The sequence below is a fragment of the Apium graveolens genome, chromosome 4, assembly GCF_009905375.1.
Source record: "Apium graveolens cultivar Ventura chromosome 4, ASM990537v1, whole genome shotgun sequence".
Taxonomy (NCBI): domain Eukaryota; kingdom Viridiplantae; phylum Streptophyta; class Magnoliopsida; order Apiales; family Apiaceae; genus Apium; species Apium graveolens.
The window spans coordinates 247842732-247864625 of record NC_133650.1 but is presented as its reverse complement, the minus strand read 5'-3'; the positions used below and the strand labels follow the sequence as shown (position 1 = coordinate 247864625).

The 21894-nt window shown below is 33.3% G+C and overlaps 2 protein-coding genes across 2 annotated transcripts; one reads left to right on the top strand and one right to left on the bottom strand.

Moving 5' to 3' along the window:
• The first annotated feature begins 7493 nt into the window (after positions 1–7493).
• Positions 7494–9616, top strand: LOC141720792 (protein PSK SIMULATOR 3-like). The gene has a single exon (XM_074523408.1). It carries the CDS (start codon positions 7818–7820, stop codon positions 9240–9242), a length of 1425 nt encoding a protein of 474 aa, XP_074379509.1. The 5' UTR covers positions 7494–7817; the 3' UTR covers positions 9243–9616.
• Positions 9617–11229: 1613 nt separating this feature from the next.
• LOC141717093 (zinc finger A20 and AN1 domain-containing stress-associated protein 10-like) lies at positions 11230–12137 on the bottom strand. The gene has a single exon (XM_074519204.1). It carries the CDS (start codon positions 11831–11833, stop codon positions 11414–11416), a length of 420 nt encoding a protein of 139 aa, XP_074375305.1. The 5' UTR covers positions 11834–12137; the 3' UTR covers positions 11230–11413.
• Between the last annotated feature and the right edge of the window lie 9757 nt (positions 12138–21894).

The following is a 21894-nucleotide window of genomic DNA, read 5'->3' as shown; positions in this document are numbered from 1 at the left end:
ATTTCAAGTTATAGGGGAATGATTGGATCTTTACTTTATTTAACTGCAAGTAGACCAGACATCGTGTTTGCTACATATTTGTATGTAAGATTTTAAGCAAATCCTAAAGAATCACATCTAATGGATGTCAAGAGGATTTTTATATATTTGAAGGGAAATCCAAACTTGGGATTCTGGTATCCTAATAGAACTGGTTTTAAAGTTGTTGGATACACATATGCAGATTTTGCTGGATGCCGGGTTGACAGAAAGAGCACAAGTGAAAGTTATCAATTTCTTGGTCAAAGACTTGTATCATGGTATAGTAAGAAATAATATTTTGTGTCAACTTCCACAACTGAGGTTGAATATATAGTTGTTGAAAGTTGTTGTGCTCAAGTGCTTTGGATTAGAAACCAGATAATGGATTATGGACTAGTGTTACAGAAAATTGCTATCATGTGTGATAACATTGCTAATCCTGTCAATCATTCTAGAACAAAGCACATTGTTATAAAGTACCATTTTATTATAGAACATGCTATAAATGGTACAATTGAGCTTATTTATGTTCCAACAGAAAAACAGTTAGTTGATATATTCACTAAACCTTTGGTTGAAGCAACTTTCACAAGACTTTTAAATAAAATTTGTATGCTTAATTCTTCATCCTAAGACAAGAACTCAGCTAGCATGTTGCAGGAGTATAATTCTTAATGAATCAAAATTTAAATGATTCAATTAAGAATTAACTGGAATATGATTTATAAATATTTCAGAATTCTCTGTATATTTATTTTTCAAAAATATATCTAACTTGGAATTTTTCTAATTCTGAGAAAAGTTGTCCAAATGTCAATTCATTTTGTTTATATGTGAAATTGATATAAGGCGGAATCATATTAAGCAAAGATATGTAGAGAACTGAGTTCTCGATAAGTATAAAATGACTCTCGGTAGGTCTTTAAGGACTTCTCTATAGTGTTCTCGATAAGTCGTTTTATGACTTCTCGATAAGTCATGTAGATATCTCGATATACTTATCGATATAGGGTTCTCTATAATACAAATATGGACTTCTCGAGAACTCAGACTGGGATAATTTAATAAATTATTACAATAAAATACTTTTGATATAAATTATGTTCTAATTCTGTGATGTAATTCTCATAATAGAAATTAGAATAATTTAGGCCTAATGTACAAACTGGGTATTTGTACAACATATTGGTATGTCACTATCTAGTTCTCGATAAGAGTCAAGAAAATGATATCTCGATATGAGTTCTCTACACGCTCTATGTGACTTCTCGATATACTTTTTCACTATTTCTAATTCTCTTATCGTGAAGTCACATCTCTATATTCTAAATAACCAGACATCACGACATAATTTCTCTTTACACATTCAAGATCTCTATTGACCTAATTACAGTGATTTTTCACCATTCTCGGTTTTTTAAGCTTTCTCTCTCTAAAAAACACTTACCCACTCAAATTCATAACATTATCTAATGACATCAAACACCAACATTGTCAAAGAAGCAATCCCCAAGGATGGAACCAATTATCTATCTTTTATTGACCCAACACAGGCACCTGATAATTTCAAGTGCTTTACGAAGTTTATGGCTGATTCATAACTTGCAAGAGCCCTAACAGCACACCATGTGTTGTACTTGGTTTTTCTCAACGAATTCTGGAACAGTGCAGTTCTTCACATCAATATAGATGATAATCAAGCAGTTTACATGATAGTCACTTGCACAATCAAAGGTGTGGCTGTAGAGTTCAATGAAAACGATATCAACAAAGCACTAGGCATCTCCACAGAGAACATGGTTGAAGCTTCTAGCTCTCAGAAACTGGCTGAATTCATGGACTTTATCAACTATAGTGAGAAGATTGACTTGGCTAGGTTGAACAAGAAGAACCTGCAAAGTGAGTGGTCCTTTGTGTTTGACACGATTATCAGGGCCTTCACATGCAAGAAGACAGGCTATGACAACATATCAAGCATGGTCCAGAAGCTGGTGTACTCAATGGCCTATGATAAATGCCTTGATGTTGGAAGCCTAATTCTTGGAGAGCTGAGCATAAGGCTAACAATGTTGTTGGTAAGTAGAGGTAAAGAAATCTTCTTTCCTAGATTCATTATGTCTGCTTTAAATTATAAAGTGAATGGCATACATTTAACAGAAGGGATAAATGTTAGTTAAATAGGTATTTATAAGTCAGTGTCCAAAATTTTATTTGGATCACTAAATACAAAGAATCAGGTAAAGTTGAGCCTGAATGTCACTAAGTTAATGTTGGAGAAGTTTAGGATTTACCCTTACCATATTCCTAACATGAGGAGTAGTGTAATTTCTAGTACAGTTATGCCTCTTGGTCCTGTAGCAGTACAAATGCAGGAACACCCGCATGAGCCTACCACAGCTGAAACCACTTCTTCACAACCTCTAGATATAAGCAAACCAACTGCTTCATCCTCTCAAAAGGATGGAGTTAGTAAAAAGAAAAGAAAACATATTAAACTAGATGTGATCAATGAGAGTGAGGAAACACAAAGTGAGAAAGTGTCTCACCTAGTCAAAAATCCAAGGAAAAAAAAATTGACTTGACCACTCATATGAACACCTCTGCATCTTCTCAAAAAGATGCATTGGTAAACAAGGGATCCAAACAGACTCTATTGACATCTTCTCAACAAGATGTCGGTATTGAATCAAGCACTCTCTCTAGTACAATCTGTATAGAGACTGCACCCCTTCTTGAGCATGATCTGTGGATAAATATAAGGCCAGACTAGTCATGTTGGGATGTCATGAATGACCTGGTGAAGACTATTTTGAAACATTCGCTCCTATGGCAAAGCTCACCACAGTTCGAACTTTACTCGCAGTTGCTGCAATGCAGAATTGGCGCACACACCAAATGGTCGTCTCTAACGCATTTCTCCATGATGAATTTTAGAAATTGTACATGTAAAGTTGCCTAAAGGTTATACTAATCTGGTTAGTCAAATAACTATCAATATGGAAGTGTTACCTGCCTCTACTCATATGGTTTTTTATTTAAAAAAAATCTCTTTACGGACTCCGTCAAGCTCCAAGAACATGGTTTTCTAAACAATCTACGACCTTATTCAAAATGGAGTTCAAGCAATCCTCAAGAAGGTGAAAGAATAAATTTGGTTGGCACGCACGATACTGAGAGCATATCTCTTGAAACTCGCTCATCTATTCAGGGGGAGTTTCCAACACTTAACAGTGAGCTCACAAATCTTATATCTCAAATTTCTTCCTCATATAATGAAGAGCTTGAATCTACTTCTCAAGCTCTTCCAACTTTAAGTGACACAGCTCATGAGATTGTGCTCACCACTCAGAAACAATATTTAGATGGCGAGAGGCCAAGTGCTGAGTTACACCTTGATGACACCATAAAAAACACAGGGGTTTTATTAGTTTTTACTGAAGACCCTATGCAAACCAATGCACCTTCACGTGAACAACAGTCTTTATAGGCTTAAAGGTTTGAGGGTACGACTCTTGAGGGGGAGCTACTCAAATCCTCTCCAATCCAATTGGAGGTTCCTCTTGAAGGAACAACTCCCCTCAAAATCGTAGCTGAAATTGCACTCACAATTAAAGCTAGAAGTCCAATTGCCAATAATCCATTCACCGGGGAGGCAAGTACACTAGCACATTCAAGTGCCAGTTCTTTGCAAGAAGAACAAGGGTGTGAGGTCATAGTACATGACGGTAACCTGGTCAAATCCCCTCCAATTCAAATGGAGGATGACTCTCAAGGTGATCAACATACTGTCATAACCATAATTCCCACTATTTGTCAAACTGTGACCACTGTCACAGGTGTACCATCCACCTCAACCGCTATACAACCAAACACAAACCAACCATCTACCTCTACACAAAAACCCTCACACCTCATATCTCAATGGCTTCAGGACACTCAAGCTCAACCTATTACTATGAATGATCTACTTGTAGATCAAATTGAAGGATTTTCCGGCATTACTCAACAACGGGTTACAACAGATATGTCTAACCAAGACTATCAAGTCATTCTATTGTCTTACAAAGAATATGTTAAAGATCAACAGACAAAGATTATAGATGAAGCTGAACAAGATGGCAATGTTGATGCCTGGTTGTCCAAGGACTTCAGCATTGAAATGGAGGAAGCAAAATTGTTAAGTAGAGCTAACAAGTTAAGAATAAATTTCTGGAAGAAGGTCAAGCCTGATCATGCCTCAAAATGAAGATAAACTACTTGGTGAAGAATATTGTCGTGGATTGAAAAATGTTCGAAGTCAAATGTCAAGAAGTCGCAGATCAAGTTATATCGAGAAGTCTATCAAGAAACAATCATATGGTCGTTGGTCATCCTCACACACCACGAACTCTCGTAGTGTTAAATATACTGGCACCTACCCATTTTAGCAGGTTTAATTTTCACGTACTCGCAAACTTTTACGAGGATAACCTCAGTTTTTGATACCATGATAAAATGTTTTGAATGTTATATCTTCTTATTCTTCTCATTAATAATAATTTAGTATATATAGAATATAGATTACAAGACTTAGTCAACAAATTTGATATCTCCTAACAAGAAAAATAAATTATATCATTATAATATTCTAATAATTACCATCACACCATATTTTGTTTATTTCTAATATATTTATTATATCTCTTAACAGATAAAGATAATCAAAACAGAGACTATTCAAGTCATAATTACCAAAACAAAACTATAAAAAAGTCAAAATAAATAGTAAATGTTTCGGAGGAAACATTATTCCGATAAGAAAAATGATGGATGCCCCAAAAACTACTGTTACAAATTTTTTTTCCCAAATACTTTATAGATGATAATTTTTCTCCTAATAACGTGGGATCCTGCATGCTATCATGTCTGTGTCATTTTGTAACAATTTTGGTACAAGTCTTGGTTAACTAGCGTTACTCTTATGATAATTCTTAAACTAAAAATGTCTAAAATTCCATTATCATTTCCCTCCGTTAAATAACAAAAATTAAAATGAAAAAAAAAATGTCATCAGTTCTAAATACCGTCAGTAAGTCACCTTCATAGCATACCCAAGTGGCCCAGTTTGTATACATATTGATCATATAAAACTTCTCATTTCCTCTGACAATATTACTAGAACTAGTATTCTAATGCTACCTGTAAAAAAAGGGGGGTTCATACATTCGAAAAAGTAACTTGGAAACATACTTGCATCCAACACATACAATGCACTATCCTTGCCGATACATTTACCGACATCATGTTTTCAAATCGGTGGCCAAAGGTAATTTATAAATTCAACTGCCACCCCCCTCTTTACACCGTGCGTGCTTCATACCGTTAACTTTGCCTCAACCTTCTACATATACACTCGATACTACATCATGCTTATTAGGATCAAAAACTATAATGAACAAGGATAAAGATTTTGCAGATGTTTATTTCTTTTTTTGCGTGATGGGGTTTGTTAGTATCAATTACAGTATATTTCAAATCTATATTACTCCCACTCTTCATTTTATCTTGAAATATCCATATAAGAGGGTGATATTTGAAATTAAACACTTATTTTGAACAAAAAATATGTACTTTTTTTTGAAAAACTTGTTTTCAAATATGACACATGGACATATATTCATGTTGAACACTAAGATGGAGTTCGAGTAATATAGTATTAAATTGCGTTTATCTTACAAAAATATTATGATAACGAAACTTTGGAATGGAGAATTAAGAAAAGAAGATAAAATTCAGTTAAAAATGTAATATCTGAGATATTTGTGTAATTGTTGTCGTAATGTGCATAAGAAACCGACTGTCATGGATTAGATTAGTCTGTTTGTGTAGACAGAGTAAGCTTTATTTAGTGATGTATGATCCCAAGTGTTGCGGATCTGAGGTTCAAGTGAGTGGCCTTTTGCTTTTGTTATGCTAGCAGCTAGCCCCTTTTTTCTTAAATTCACACCCTCCCTCATATGCATGTCCTCTTTTAACTCCATGGCTTTTCACCAATTCATAATGCATTTCATTTCCAGCTACTTGTTTGGTCCTCACTCTGTGTCCATTTGCATGCTACACAAATCTAGCATTTAGTTTCATTATTAAATTCAAAGGGTGTTTAGTCCCTAACAACAAATATCTTTACAAACATATGTGATTCTTAGTGGTCTGTAACTGTTAGTTTGGTGTTGCATTGTATCGACTAAGACAATTGCGGTTTTGACAATTTTTTTAAAAAAATAATTACACTTTCAACAATTTTTATCAACACAGTTTTATGTCATTTGCCTTTATTTTTATTTTTAATTTCTGATGCGGTTGAACTTATATGGGACTACAAAAGTGCATGAATGACAATAGGCGTATACAAAATAAATGTGTTTACTTATTAGTTTATATTTATAAAATATATTTTATTATATAAACTATTTTATAGTTGCTGTTGCGATTTTTAAAAATTTAAAACCGCAAATAAGCGATTATTAAAATTTTATCCGCATCCAACCCTTATTTAGCGATTATCCGTAAAATGCGATTCGGTTACGAACGGTGCGGGCGTTTAACGCGGTTGAACATATCGTATGTACACCCCTAATAAACAAGAAGGTAATGACAACAGACTCGTATCGATCAGGTTTTGCAATTAAACGAGGTCTCGCGACAATTTATTTCCCATTTATCTCGTGCGTTTATAATTTGAATGTTTTGGAAGTGGTAAATATAATTACAATTTTATAATACAGTTAGAAAGATGGTAGTTGAAACAATGAAAAAACTGCAATTTCGTAAATTTTTCATATGATCTTGATGGTGTTGGATTTTTGTTCATTCCTACACAACGACACATGAAAAGCAGGTAGGAGAAAGTTTGGATGATGGAAAACAAGAAATGAGAATAGCAGAATGACAATGAACATGGTTTTTTTTTTCTATTGTGTATGAAAAAAATAGGAGCAGGTAAAAGGTGCGTTTGTGCTATCATATCCTCACAAATCCGAAAAGAACCTTTACCAACTAAGAAAGTTAAAGTTCAGAAAGTAGTAAAAAAAAAATTAAAAAATGAACCCGTTATTGTTCCCTTACCTTTTCACCTCTTGCACCACACTAGTTTTTAAGCTCCCAACACTAATGATGAAATTGACCCATTTAGCATTCTTGGGCACATTTCCAGTTTTGAAATCTAACTATTCAAATTATTACATTGTTACAAACCCAAGATTTGACCGGACCAGCATCGTCTAGCGAAAACTCTTAAAAACAAACTTTCATGCAACATGTATATCTTCACCGTTTAAACTTTCAAACTTTTGATATCTTGTTAACAAGGACGCGCAGTCGGGACTCCTTGATTAAAATTATTTTACTAATTTATGAAAGTTTCGTGCTAGTGACAAATAATTTAATAAAATATAATATTAAATTTTATGTCATTGAAGAATTGATAACTTAACATGATGTCAGAAATTAAGTAATTTTTCAGATGCCATGGATTTTGCTATAGTATGTAACTAAGCTACGCATAATGTAATGTCACAAACAGCCCACGAGCCTAACATCTGCTACTACCTTCATAACTCCAACTTCATCTATCTTCTGCAATTCTCATTTCAATAATTCTCATCCATTTGTTTCCCCCTTCACTTACTATCAGTACTAGAACCCATCCCTTTCCCAACCCCACTCCAATTCCATTAACTTCAAGATAGTCATTCTTATATACCTATACAACTTCAGTTTTTTTCTTTCTACATTGTGGAATCAACTTATTCAAACTCATGGCGCTCGATACTTGGCTAGTTAAAGTGAAGAAAACTATATCAAACAGTTTCGTACCAGTTCGCGCAACCCCTCCTCATGCAAAGCCTGTCAACAAGAAATCTAGTCTAGGAGTTATGGCATTTGAGATTGCAGGACTCATGTCCAAGTTACTCCACTTATGGCACTCTCTGTCTGACAAGAACATAATGCGTTTACGTAATGAATGCATTTGCCTTGAAGGGGTCCGAAAAATCGTCTCCAATGATGAAGATTTCCTGCTCAGCCTCGCCTGCGCGGAGATAGTGGAAAATTTAAGAATGATATCAAGAGCCTTGTCCAGAATAAGTGACAAATGTGAAGACTCAACTTTACGCAGTTTTGATCAGATTTTCGACCAGTTTTGTAATACCGGGCGTGATCCTCATAATTGGTGCATGAGCTGGAAGGATATGGAAGCAAAAATCAAGAAAATGGATGGTTATGTGACTATTACTGCAACTTTGTATCGCGAAATAGAGGAGCTTACATCACTCGAAAGCAGTTTAAAGAAATCATCACAGAGTAAAGATCACGATGTAACAACAATAAGTAGGCAACAGAAAATCATTGACCAGCAACAAAAAGTACTCTGGCAACGACAAGAAATCAAGTACTTAAAGGAAAGATCATTGTGGTGTAGAAGCTTTGACACGGTTACTATTTTACTTGCAAGATCAGTTTTCACCCTTCTTGCGAGGATTAAGCTTGTTTTCGGTATGGGTCAAGGCTATCCACATTCTTTACATCGTAGTTTATCCGCGACAGTTTACCCTTCCGATCAAAACCATCCTAGTTCCCTTGACTTGGCATTAGGCCCTTGTGCCAAAAGCACTAAACACCAAGAATCAAAGGGTTGTTTGTCTCATGGGTTCTTCGAGTTGAACTCCAAGTTACTGAAACCGCCTGCAAGTACACTTGGAGCAGCTGCTTTATCTCTACATTATTCAAATTTGATCATTGTTCTTGAGAAAATGACTAGGTCACCTCAATTGATTGGTTTTGATGCAAGGGATGATCTTTACGCGATGTTACCGCAAAGTGTTCGATGGTCATTAAGGGCTAGACTAAAAGGTGTGGGATTTTCGGCTAGTGATCCGGTTCTTGCTGGAGAATGGAGAGATGCATTGGGAAAGATTTTGGGGTGGTTGTCGCCACTAGCTCATAACATGATTAAATGGCAAAGTGAGAGGAGCTTTGAGCAACAAAACATGATGCCAAAGACAAATGTTCTGTTGTTACAAACTCTGTACTTTGCAAACCAAGAAAAGACTGAGGCTGCCATAACTGAGCTGTTAGTGGGGTTGAATTACATTTGGAGATTCGAAAGAGAGATGCATGCAAAGGCCTTGTTCGAATCTGCAGATTTTAATTCCGGGTTCATAAATCTGCAGAATTCCAGTTAAGTAAATTAAAGATTGCTGTTTCATTCCCTTATTTCTCTAGATTCTGAACTCGGTCTGTATAATCTAATTCATGATATAGCTTCTTCTCCCTTTTTCATTCATAGATTAATCTGAGTTTCACAACTTTGAAGTGTTGTTTTGCTTCCAACTGTGATCTATCTACTGTAATATAAGTCATGTTTGTGAATGATAACATTTCAAGTTTGGTAACAGTTACTCTTCAGACATGTAAACATATTCTTGTAGTTGGTTGACACACTGTTGTTGCTGATTATCTACATGATGTGATAGCTAGCCATCATATTTGATTGTTCAGTAACATGTTTTTAACTGTCTGATGTATATTCCCCTATGGGCTATGGTACAGTGCTGATGTTTCAATCAAAAGTTCTTGTCCTCTCCAGAGCGAGAGATCAAGAATTCGATTTTGGGTATGTGCGTGTCTAATTAATTAGTACTCCATCCTAAATTAGTTGTCATGATTGACTTTTACCTATAATTTAAGGTATATTGATCGTATATTTTATTTGATTATTTTTTAGATCTTCTTTTCGTGAATAAAAAATTAAATCCTAAACTTTTATTTACAAATATATATATATAAAAACGGAGATATATGGTCAAGAAATCTTAAATAACGTACAAAAGTCAAGCTACACAACTAATTTGGGACAGATGTAAGATGGTGTAAAAAATATGACATGAATTGAATGGCGAGTAAGACTAAAATATCAAAACCAAAGCACCTACCTACCTATATTTGTTAAATTTTCATAAATTCAAAACTTCCGCAAAATTGACACATTTACAAACACAATTTGAAACTCAAAAAATGTCATCCCGGCCCTCCCTTCTGTTGGTATATACATTAATACACATATATCTCTGTGTAGCTAGCTGGGAATAGTAGTTTTGGGGAAGATTCATTGAATGGTGTAGGCCAAACCAGTCTGGGGTTAAGCAGGCTGCCTCATAAACGTATATATGGACATGATGCAATCATTATTTAGTATTACCAGAACATTATGCATATTGAACATTAGAAAGCAGGTTTTTAGATTATAAAGATATGGGAACCACACCTGTGTATCTGTACGATTGTACAATGAGCCTTGTATTCTAGGCATACATCTAAATCTATATACTCCATATATTAAATATATATATATATATATATAAAAAGAATCTAAATATAAAAAATTATGTGATTAGATATCAATACTTTTATGAGTTGGTGAATTATTAGAGGGGCAGAAAAAGAGAGGGGGAGGGTCACTTATCAAGAACAAAGCATTTAAAGATTGGCCCCAAAGTGCTATTGATCAATACCCTCTCCTTTTAATTAGATTCCAAATACTTTTCTTAATCATTCATTTCTTTTGATGTTTAATCTAAAATCCTCTGGGGTCAAGGTCATTGATTCTTTCTTCCTATTGTTTCAATTATAAAAGAGATAATGTTGGATAAAAGAACATTCTGGAATTAATAAAAATGTCAGCTGGTTTAAGCTTGTTGCACTACATGGAAATAAGTAAGTAATTTGATAATGGTTGTGCAGTTGTGCTACATTATATTATAGTTTGAATTAGTTTCAGTAAAATGATAATTGTAAATTGTAATGCTCCTCATAGGTTTAGTTAGTCAGATTTACATCTGAGTTGTTGTGTCCAACTCCAGACCTTATCTTGACAACAAAGCTTACAGAAATCTGCAGGTAGCTGCTCCAGAGATACAGTACTTTAACTAAATATATTTCTTTATCATTCTGGAATCTGGATCATAAGGTTTTGTCCGAGTCCTGTAGCATCATTTTCTATTATAATTGTCGATAAACAGTTTAGATTGGGTCGGATTTCAGATTGCAGCAGATATTTTTTCCCTCAACATATACCAGCAACTGGGGGAGGACCTGTCTTTGGCTCTATTGTGTGGATCAAGTGATGACTAATGAGCACATGCACACAAGATACAAGCCTTGATAATTTAAAGTTAAAATTAACGACCTTGGTAATCATGTAATCATCCTTTAAGCAAAACTAAAATCTCATACAAAAACGAAAAAAATATATACCAATTTCAGAATATTCAAAAGACAATAAAATTATAAACAAAAGATAAACCAACTACAATAAAGGTTCTGTTTCTGATATTACTAACTGAAGGCTGGATCTTTATACTCTCTCGCCTAACCTATCACGAACAACCAAAGGATTATCCCTGGCCAAAGCAACACGTCCAGTGGTTTTATAATCAAAAGGGCATGAATGTTCCTCCGGATATCGATGCATGCTGCAAAACTTGCCTCCACAACGACATGCAAACCCCAACAATCCAATCTTTTTCTTGCAACACAAGCAACGGCTAGATTTGTTTTTCCCCAGGGAACTATCATCAACAACTTTGTCATTCGAGACTTGATCCACAGAGGAAGTAATGGAATCATCAATTACTTTGATATCATGATCAGGTTGGGGCAATGATATATGTTGTTTGACAAAGTGTAGGTAGCACTTTGAGCAGAGATTGCTATTTTCCGGAGATCCATAGAAACCACAATTGTTGGCACATAGACTGCTTTCGGATGAAGACATGTTTAAACTGACGATGTATTAAATATTAATCGCGAGTAAGGAAGAATAAAATTTTCGGTGTAGATGCATGAGAAATTTATCAACAAGTGTTTGTATTTATATAGCTAGTTTAGCCTACTAGCATTGGCAGACTATGATTCGAAAACTAATTTCCATTCATATTCTAAGAAAATCATCTACAAAGACCAGCTAGGATTCTGAAACTGATCAAGTTCGAAACAAAAACAATTTAGGAACCTGCTTATATTTCTCAGATGTTTCTAGAACAGCCCCCCCAAATAATTGGAGCATTTGGTAATCAAAAATATTATTTTATTATTCTCTCTTTCACATTAATTTTGGCTATTTTTTTCACAAAACAATAGGAACTGGCACCCCTAAATGCCAACTTCACAAACTTAACGAAATAAATTTAAAATATATATATTTTAAATGGGCCTCCTTTTTTCTCGAAAATCCGGCTAGGCCCGAAATCTGAAAATCCCGGATAAAAGTCCAGATCTAAAAAGTCCAGATAAAAGTCCGGTTCGGCCCAGATAAAAGCCCGTGCTTTTTGAAAAGCCCGATTAAAAACCGATTTTTTTATATATAAAATTTGAAAATATAAAATACTTTTATAATTTTTAAAATATTTTATTATAATATTAGAAGCAATTAAGGTATATATATATGATTATTTATATATTATATTAAAAATAATTATTTATTTTGGTATCTAAACTACTCTATATAATATATCAAGATATTATATTTTTCGGTATTTAAACAACTCATAATTCGAGTTATAATTTTTTAAATTATTTTTTAATATATAACTAAAAAGCCCAGATAAAGCCTGGTTCGGCCCGGTCCGCGGGCCATAAACGGGCCTTATATTTCATAGGAAAACCGGCTCGGCCCGACCCGACCCGATTTAAAAATACCGACCCAATCCGTTTTCAAAAAAACCGGGTTTTTTAAAATCCGGATAAAATCCGGCCCGATGGATTTTTTATGCATATTTAGCGTTTGCACCCCTCGACACCCATCATTGGAGTTGATCTTAATCTAAATATGATCACTCTTATTATGTTTATACTTTTAGATCAATACTATAGATCAAATATTATACGATCTCTGTGTTTTAATTTTTTAAAATACCATCAAAATTTTAAGTTTTGAATTATCTCAACAATATATTATAAAATGTTAATTTAATTTATACTATATTATTATAATTAAAACATGATTTCATATAGTTGGTTGATAACATCTTCCAAAAAAAATTCTAATACCTTTCAAAATATTAAAAACATAAATATTAAAAAGAATAAAAAAATATGAGACATGCACAAGTACGTAAACCCCACACACATGAATGGCATGACTATTTCCAAATACACACATCTTTATTGAACGAGTCTTTATTCAACGAGTTCAAAAAAACAAAGCAAACTCCATCTTCATGAACATGAATGGCATGACTATTTTCAAATACACACGTCTTTATTGAACGAGTCTTTATTCAACGAGTTCAAAAAAACAAAGCAAACTCCATCTTCATGACCCTTCTCACCCAATTTTAAACTTATATATTACGAAATAATTTTCTAAGAATTGTTATTATATTGTAGTTTAAAACATAATATAAATTCAAACTAACCGAAAAATCAATATTTTGTATTCAATCAATATGTGCAATAGTCGGGGTTTATTATTTAATTTTTATTATATATGTAACAAATATATTTTTTAAAAAGTCAACCCATAAAATAAATACATATAATTTTATGTATGTATACTTAGTGGATAAATACATTTTAATTTTATATTAAAAACGAAATATTAAAAATTTTGTTGATAATTGTTTGATCTTCTGTATTAAGGTTATCATCTAAGTTTATAATTTTAACATAAAACAATCTGATTAATATATTAATATTCACAATATATTTACATAAGTACAAATAAAATTAAATCAGTATAATGGCCTCAGCTTAAAATAAAAAAATATATATTATTCACCTATGCAAAATAATTATATTATTGATCATGTCGAAAACAAAAATAAATTCAAAAGATAATTCGTAAGTAGGTATAATAATCTCGGAACAAATAAAAATTAAAATTATATACACTGTCCATCAGGTTTGAACAAAACTATACTATTGATACAGGTTTAAAAAAACTAAATAAATATTTAGTTGGATTTTCTAAATCGGGATAAAATAAAATAATAAATTTTGCTGATGCGGTTTAAAAATTATAATATTAAACTGGACTAAAAATTAAATAGAACAATGAGTTAATTCTTTGATCGATATACTGATATCTTGGTCGATATAATGACAACGGAAAAAAAACAAAATAATATGCTTTGAAGCTAAAATAAAACAAAATTCAACATGAACTCCAAAAATATTAAAAAACTGAAACAATTACTTGGTCAATATAATGGCATTAAATTTGTATGAAAAGAGGGGGAGTATATGAGCTCAATTTCAGACCCATTTTTTTTTAAAATCTATACTATTTATACTATTATATTAAAAATGAAATATTAAAATTTTGGTTTTTGGTTGTTGATCGTTCTATTACATTTAAAATAGGACACTTAATATTATATTTTAAACAAAACACCTAAAATTACTCGACTATCAATTCTATTATATTTAAAATAGGACACTTAATGTTATATTTAAAACAAGACACCTAAAATTAATCGCCTATCAATTCTATTATATTTAAAATAGGACACTTATATTATATTCCTATATTATATTTAAAACAAGACATCTAAAATTACTCGCCTATCAATTCTATTATATTTAAAATAGGACACTTATATTATATTCTTATATTATATTTAAAATAAAGGCACCTAAAATTAAAATATAACTTTATATTTTGAACAGAAAAACAAACACACACAACTGCATTTGGGGATTCTATCTCGCCTATCAATTGTCTTAGACGCCTTTGATTTAGCTGTAATATCCGGGATATCGCGTGTAATTATTTTTATCAAAAAATAATTATTATTTGATTATTATGTGATTTTTGGTGAATTATCTGATGATTGGCGCTGATATGTGGATTTTTATATGTAATAAGATATGGGTATGTTAATTTTAATATGTCCAGAATAAAATACAGATAATTAAGGTATTTTCTCGGTAATTTTTGGAGTGTTATATGATTTTATATTGATTTATGAATTTATTAATTATTTTCCGAATACTTGCAAAATTATTTTATAAAGCCAGGAATCGTCCGACTTCAACCGTTTTTACGTTTTTACCACCGAAACTCTTCTGAAAACTCCTTCCTGGCCTAATCTGGTAATTCCGGACATTTTCTGTATTTTGACTTTTTCGATCCGGATTACGGTTTGACCCGTGTGCGGCTCGGCGCAAGATTTTCGATCCGATAATCATTTCGGTGAATCATCAAAACCCGTATTCTCGAAAGACGGGATATTATTACATTATTTTCGTATAAAGTATTTTATAAAAAGCCCGGTTTGGATAAATATCCAATACAGGAATTAAATCATATCGTTTTTGCAGTTAATTAGCGGCTAAGTAACTAATTTATCGATCAAATACTCGTTTTGTAGTTACTTAGTGGCGAAGTAACTAATTTAACGATACAACACGAACCAATATTCCATAAATATATATAGCCCTTTTATTATTTCATTTTATTTATATTATCATAATCAGTCAGTAGAAATTCCGTAAAATACAGAGAAAATGTCGAATTCATGTCGCGTTTTTGATAATCAAACTTGCGATCGAGGGTGTTATCGAACTCCGATTCGGGCGTGCCATATATCAAATCGAAGCTCTCAAAAAATACTTTCATAATCAATCATCCGTTTTTATGCAGGAATCAAGGTATTTTCCTTATTTAATTAATTTATTTTGAATTAATTATAGATTAAATTATGAAAATTTGTTCTTGTTGTTGATATGATTTGATGATTCCATCGTGTAGATAATATTTTTCTGGTCAATTTGGTATATTATATCTCAAAAACCGAGTTCAATAACATGTAGAAAAGGTGGTTTGATTCTTGAAAATAAAAATTAGGGTTCTTGATATGAAAGGTTCTTAATTGAAATTTGGGTAATTCTTTCTTTGGGGTTATTAGATGTAATTGATTGTATCAAAAGTAGATCGTGAAAAGACGAATCTACAGATATATATATGAAGAACAAATGATTACTGTAAAGGGATGATCGGAGTTTGGAACGTTTCGCCGGCGACGGATTTTCCCGTTGATATTCCGGCCAAACAATAAGGTTTTTGATAGTTTGGTTTGCAGCATCGTGATTATCTCGTCCTGTAGAAGAAATCTGCACATTTTCTTCGAGTTCAGGGCACGTCGTCTCGCCGGCGGTGGCCGGAGACGGCGACGGCAACGTCACCAAAATGCAATTAGGCCACTAGGTTTTCAGTATATTTTTATTCTAGTCCCTGGGATTTTAAAAACTGAAGGAAATTGGATTTTTGATTAATTTTACATTAAAAATGACATTTTTATTATTTTTAAAAATCAGAATAATATTTATTTAATTATTTTAAATTCATAAAATTGTTTTAATTAATTATTTATTCAAAAATAAATCGAAATTTATCATTAATTAATTTTAATTAGTTATTAATTATTTTAATTAATTGATTAATTTATAGTTAATTGATTAATTAATTTAATTAATTATTAATTAAATTTAATTGATTTAATAATTAGATTTAATTATTTAATAGTTGATTTAAAAAACCTGAAAAATAGTTTCAAACTTTAAAATATTATTTAAAATTATTTTCAAGGCTCGATAATCATTAGAAATTATTTTAAAAACAAATTCAAGTGTTCAAACCCTATTATTTAATTATAAATTGATTCAGATTCCCGTTTTAATTCCGAAAAATGTTCAAAAATTCGTAATAAATACCTGGAAAATTATTTTAACCCCGAATCTTCTTTGAATAATTATTTTAATTGAATATCTTATGTGCTACGTGTTAAATATGATCTGATTGATGCATAATGTGACTGTACGTGCATTGTTTGACTGTTTTTGCTATAACTTTCAATCCGTGCATCGGATTTGGGTAAAACGAATGGTAGATACAAGCTTATGACGTTTACGTGACGATTAGAATGATATGAGATTGAGTATTGATAGATACTTGCGATGCCTAGCAGAGTAAATGAGGCATAGAAAAGAAAGTCAGTGATCAGTAAATAGAACTGAAGCGTAGAAAGAGAAGGCGAGTGATTGATAAATAGAAGCAAGGCATAGAAAGAGAAGGAAAGTGATAGAAAAGTAAAACTGTTAGATGAGTACAAGTAAAGTTGGAAATCATCAGTGATAAGGCAAGTACTTCTAAACTTTCTTCCAGATATATTGCAAATATTTTCAAACTTTCTTATAATATGTTGCTATTATTCAAAATAACTCTTGTTTTATATTGCAAGCGCTTTAAACTATTCAACTTTGAACCCTGATTCTTATTGATCTTGAGTTATAAGCCTTATTCTTCATAAACCATTAATTGTTGAATCCTCAGATACGAGCCAAACACATACGATACTACTCCACAAATACATATCTACCACATTCTGATTTCTGATATTGAGTTTCTCTACATACCAACCCTTATTCCTTGTTTAACAGAAGACCAATCCTTGTAACCCTTGAACCCTTGGTCTTCTACTTTCTGATTCTTTCCTTGATTGAAAGCCAGTCTTTTGAATTCCTAGTTATACCTTCATGATATTATGAATCACCCTATGCTTCAAGATAAATTTTGTTTATAATTCGGCTTATTGAATTACATTGTTTATCATATTGTTATTCCGGAATTGGATTATTTTTAAATATGGACCAGATTCGTGGTCGGACCAGATTCGTGGTCATAATAGGCCAATGTGTACCTTGGATCCAGTATATAGAGCAAAGTTGGGAGCCTTGTTCAGGGTTAGTGCGTGACTGATCAGGAGCCTAACCTTGGTTTTTTTTAAATAAGAAGTAAATATCCAATTCCAATTATTGCTTATTCAGAAACTTGATTCTTCTGAATCATTTCAATTAGTAATTGTTTAACCTCAGTTATTGTTATTATGACTTGCTGAGCTAGTTAGCTCACTCTTGCAAACCTTTTTATGTTTTTAACAGTTGAAAAGGAATTTGTTGGTAACGTGGATTCCCACTCTAGTGTGCGAGCTAGGATTTCAGGTTAAGTTGGATCGAGTTAGCAGGAGCTTTATATTGTAGATGAGTTATGCAACATTGTAAGCATAATATCATTAGCAATTGTAAGTTGAACTAGTTGGGATTTGGTGTTATGTAATAAAAGTTAAGGTGGTGGCTTGTTTTCATACTTAAACCTGTTGCGATCCGTGGTTGTGTAAAGAAGGGTCAATGTATATAAAACTTTATATACAGGTTTATATATTGTGGTGTGTGTGTTGTGAGCCCCAAACTTCTGACCTAGGTTTGGAGGGCGTCACAGGTTGGTATCAGAGCTACAGGTTATAAGTCACTGAAACAAGCCTAGATTATCGGGAATGGATAGAGGGTTAGGATTAGAAATAGGAAATAGAAAGATAGAACATCGAGAGGTTGAGTACGACTGTATAATAGGTTTTGGTATGATTCGTGATGAGATTCGAGATCCTTATCTAGCGACGCGATTTCTAGATGGCGGCGATGGAAGATTCTCTTATCCCTGGATCGTCTGATCATTTAGAGCCTTCAGTCATAGGACCATCATTTGATTCACGTCCTGCTCTTCCATCGGTGTTAGCCATATCACCCCATGTTGCGATGGTTGCACATTTTCAAGCTAGTATCTCGTCCCCTGATGCGAGACTACCTATTCGAGAATTTCCCAGATGCTGCGTCTGATTCTATCGGATATTCAGCTGTGGGCGCATCTTTTCTGTCTATCCTACACCCTGTTCTATAACATCGATTTAAAACTCGTCTTATGAAGTAATCACACCTATGAGGATGGATTCGAGAGCTACAACATATGGTGAGTACACGAGGTATTAAGAAATGTGAGAAAGAACCTAGAGTGAGGATACGTGTGTTCCGGAAGATAGCTGCTACCAGGCTATATGGAGCTACTAATGAGTATGCCACCCACGATTATCTTATGGAGTTAGCTAGATGGACCTTTAAAGAAATTTGGGAGGATTGGAGTTCGAGAGTTTTCTTGGAATTAGATGATAATATTATGACCAAACATGATACGTATAAAAGTAATGTGATATAAATAGACCTTGTGTTATAAAATGGATTTAATGATTACTAGATAGACTTGTTATACTTAGTAATCATAAGAGATGATGATGGGAGTGCTACCAGGATGGAAAACTTGAAGAGAGGCTATAAATAAGATAATATGCAATGGTAACCGGAATTTTTGTCGATTAATAAAAGTAAAATGGACCCAACGAGGGATAGAGGATATACAGAAATGAATGAGCTTTTATCTGATTGTGTTCCCAATTTGATACTTTGTAGTGGTGGAAAAGAACGACAACCAACTCATATAGTAATGACGACCAGGTGCATGATTTTTAATATTTTAAACAGTCTTTAAAAGAGATTTTCTTTACAAACTTTTTCTAAAATTCCTTGGAACAAAACAAGTTTTAAAAACATGGTTGTCAAACTACTACTTGAGTTTCTTGTTTGTTATAAGATTCAGATTATCCAGAAGAATACTTGTTCTAGAAGTTATTTTGGTTCATTTAGAAGGCCAAGTGGACCCGCTATTACGGAGAAGATTTGTTTGTTCCTAACAGAAGAGTGCAAATCTTGTCTGATAAATTTAACGAGAGAACCAATGTACGGAGAAACTGGTCATCCAATTTCTGAGACGATTAGAGTTCGAAGAATAAGTCGATTCACAAGAAACTGAGTACGAGCAAGGAAGATTAAGGAAATCTCCAGACTTTCTAAAGGAAGAACGTTATTAGCAAAAGAGACGATATGTTGAACGATCGGCAACATAAGTGGAATTTGAAGTAATGAGTATAAATCTCATAATACTGCAAATAAAGTCGAATTATAAACATGGAAGCGCAACGCGAAAGATACAAGACTCAGTACATGAGAATTTATTTTAATGATTGATTTAAGAAGGCAATTCAGAAAACTTTCTAAAGTTAATATATGGATCGGAATGGGATCTATTGATCGGACAAGCGTTGAAGCTATAAACAGATGAAATATGGATGACAACCAATGATATCATTCTTATAAATCTCGAGTAAAGTATAAACTTCTTTCATGATCGGCTCTATAAGGTGACAAGAAAATTGTTGAATCCCTTTCAAATAATTCCTTCTTCAAAAATTGTTTTCTGATTGGGACAAGCATTGTTATGGTGTGACGCTTTGCCGAAATGGAAAAGAGTCTGGTGGGACGCCACATAATCACGTGTTGTTCTTAGGGCGAAAACACGTGCTAATAACACACGCAAGTATACGCGTTCGCAAGTAATATAGAATACTTTCTAGTTCGTTCCCACAGAGACTCAGACTAATTATGTTCAATTAAACTCACTCACCAATGTATGTTTACTTCTCAATGTTAAGACAATAACACTTAGAATTGTTAACTATTTTTTAACTACAATTAACTACTAAAATTAACCACTTAACTAACACTTCGAATTAACAATATTAAAACACTCATGAGATCATAACTTCATTACTAATTCCTTCAATAGTCATTGTTATTACTCTTAGCATGTAACAGTGATGATATTAATCGAATAACATGAAACTGATAAAAGCCAACTTTCATTGTACTAATATCATTCTACCAAACATCCACAATTAAGATAGAAGTTGAATAGACATCAATTATGTTGAGTCCCTATATGTCTACAGAAATTGACAACATAATAATTTAAGTACAAGTTATTCCTTTTGATTACACAAGGCGAATAAAACGGTTAGAGTTACCCACTAATCATGCATCATCATACATGAACCTATGCTAGCATGGCAAGTTCTAAATCTCGAGATCCACTATCGCTTCACAAAAGATTAGCACTCTATCTTATATGTTCGCGGCGCACATAAGACGAATACGCACAACCAATACTAGATATCATACAATCATCACACACTAAGGTATTAAACAATTAACTAAAAAATTCCATAGTAAATCCGTTACGACCCCATGATCACGATTAGCCCATGGTAGCACTTATCGTCATCATGGGTTCATATGAAAACATGATAAATAGACACAAGAGAATAATAACTAAACTAATTATATTAAACCAGAGTACGTCACAAGAGTAAATAGGTTCAAAAGCAAGAAAACTAGCATCCAACGTTACAACGAAATAAAGAATCACAAGAAAATATGCTTCCTCTTCGTTGCGGTATGCTAAAACGGTCGTCTTCCTTATCTCCTTCTCTCCTTGCTTAATACAACGATCCAACCTTAGCGAAAACGTCTCTGAATCTACTTATATAGAAGTCCCATAAAACTCAGATTACACAAAAGTTGGAAGCCAAACAGAAATAGAAGTCTAAAATAAATATTCTTTTTTTCCGACCCTGCGCGGCCGCTCAGCATAGCTGAGCGGGCGCTCAGCTTCCTGCGCGGCCGCTCAGCATAGCTAAGCGGGCGCTCCAGGCTGAGCGGGTGCTCAGACCCCTACTGGATTTTTTCTGAGTTTGCTCCGTTTCTTCGCTGTAATCTGCTCCTTCCTTCCCTCTCGCAATGCTAAACACGTGCCAAGGCTTATTCTTGATGATTACTCCCCCGAAATGCAACTATTACCCTGAAATGCATAAACACTAGAAAAACGCATCAAATACACAAAATACTTGATTTCAAGACACCAATTTAAGCTATTTTAAGACGTTCTAAGTGGTATAAAATGCCACTTATCACACCCCAAAACTTAAATCGATGCTTGTCCTCAAGCGTCACAGACTAAAAAACAAATAAAAAAACATGCATGAATTCAATCTATATGAAATGCAGCGATCCCCCTTACTTCGACCAAACCAACCAACTTACAACATCTCAACA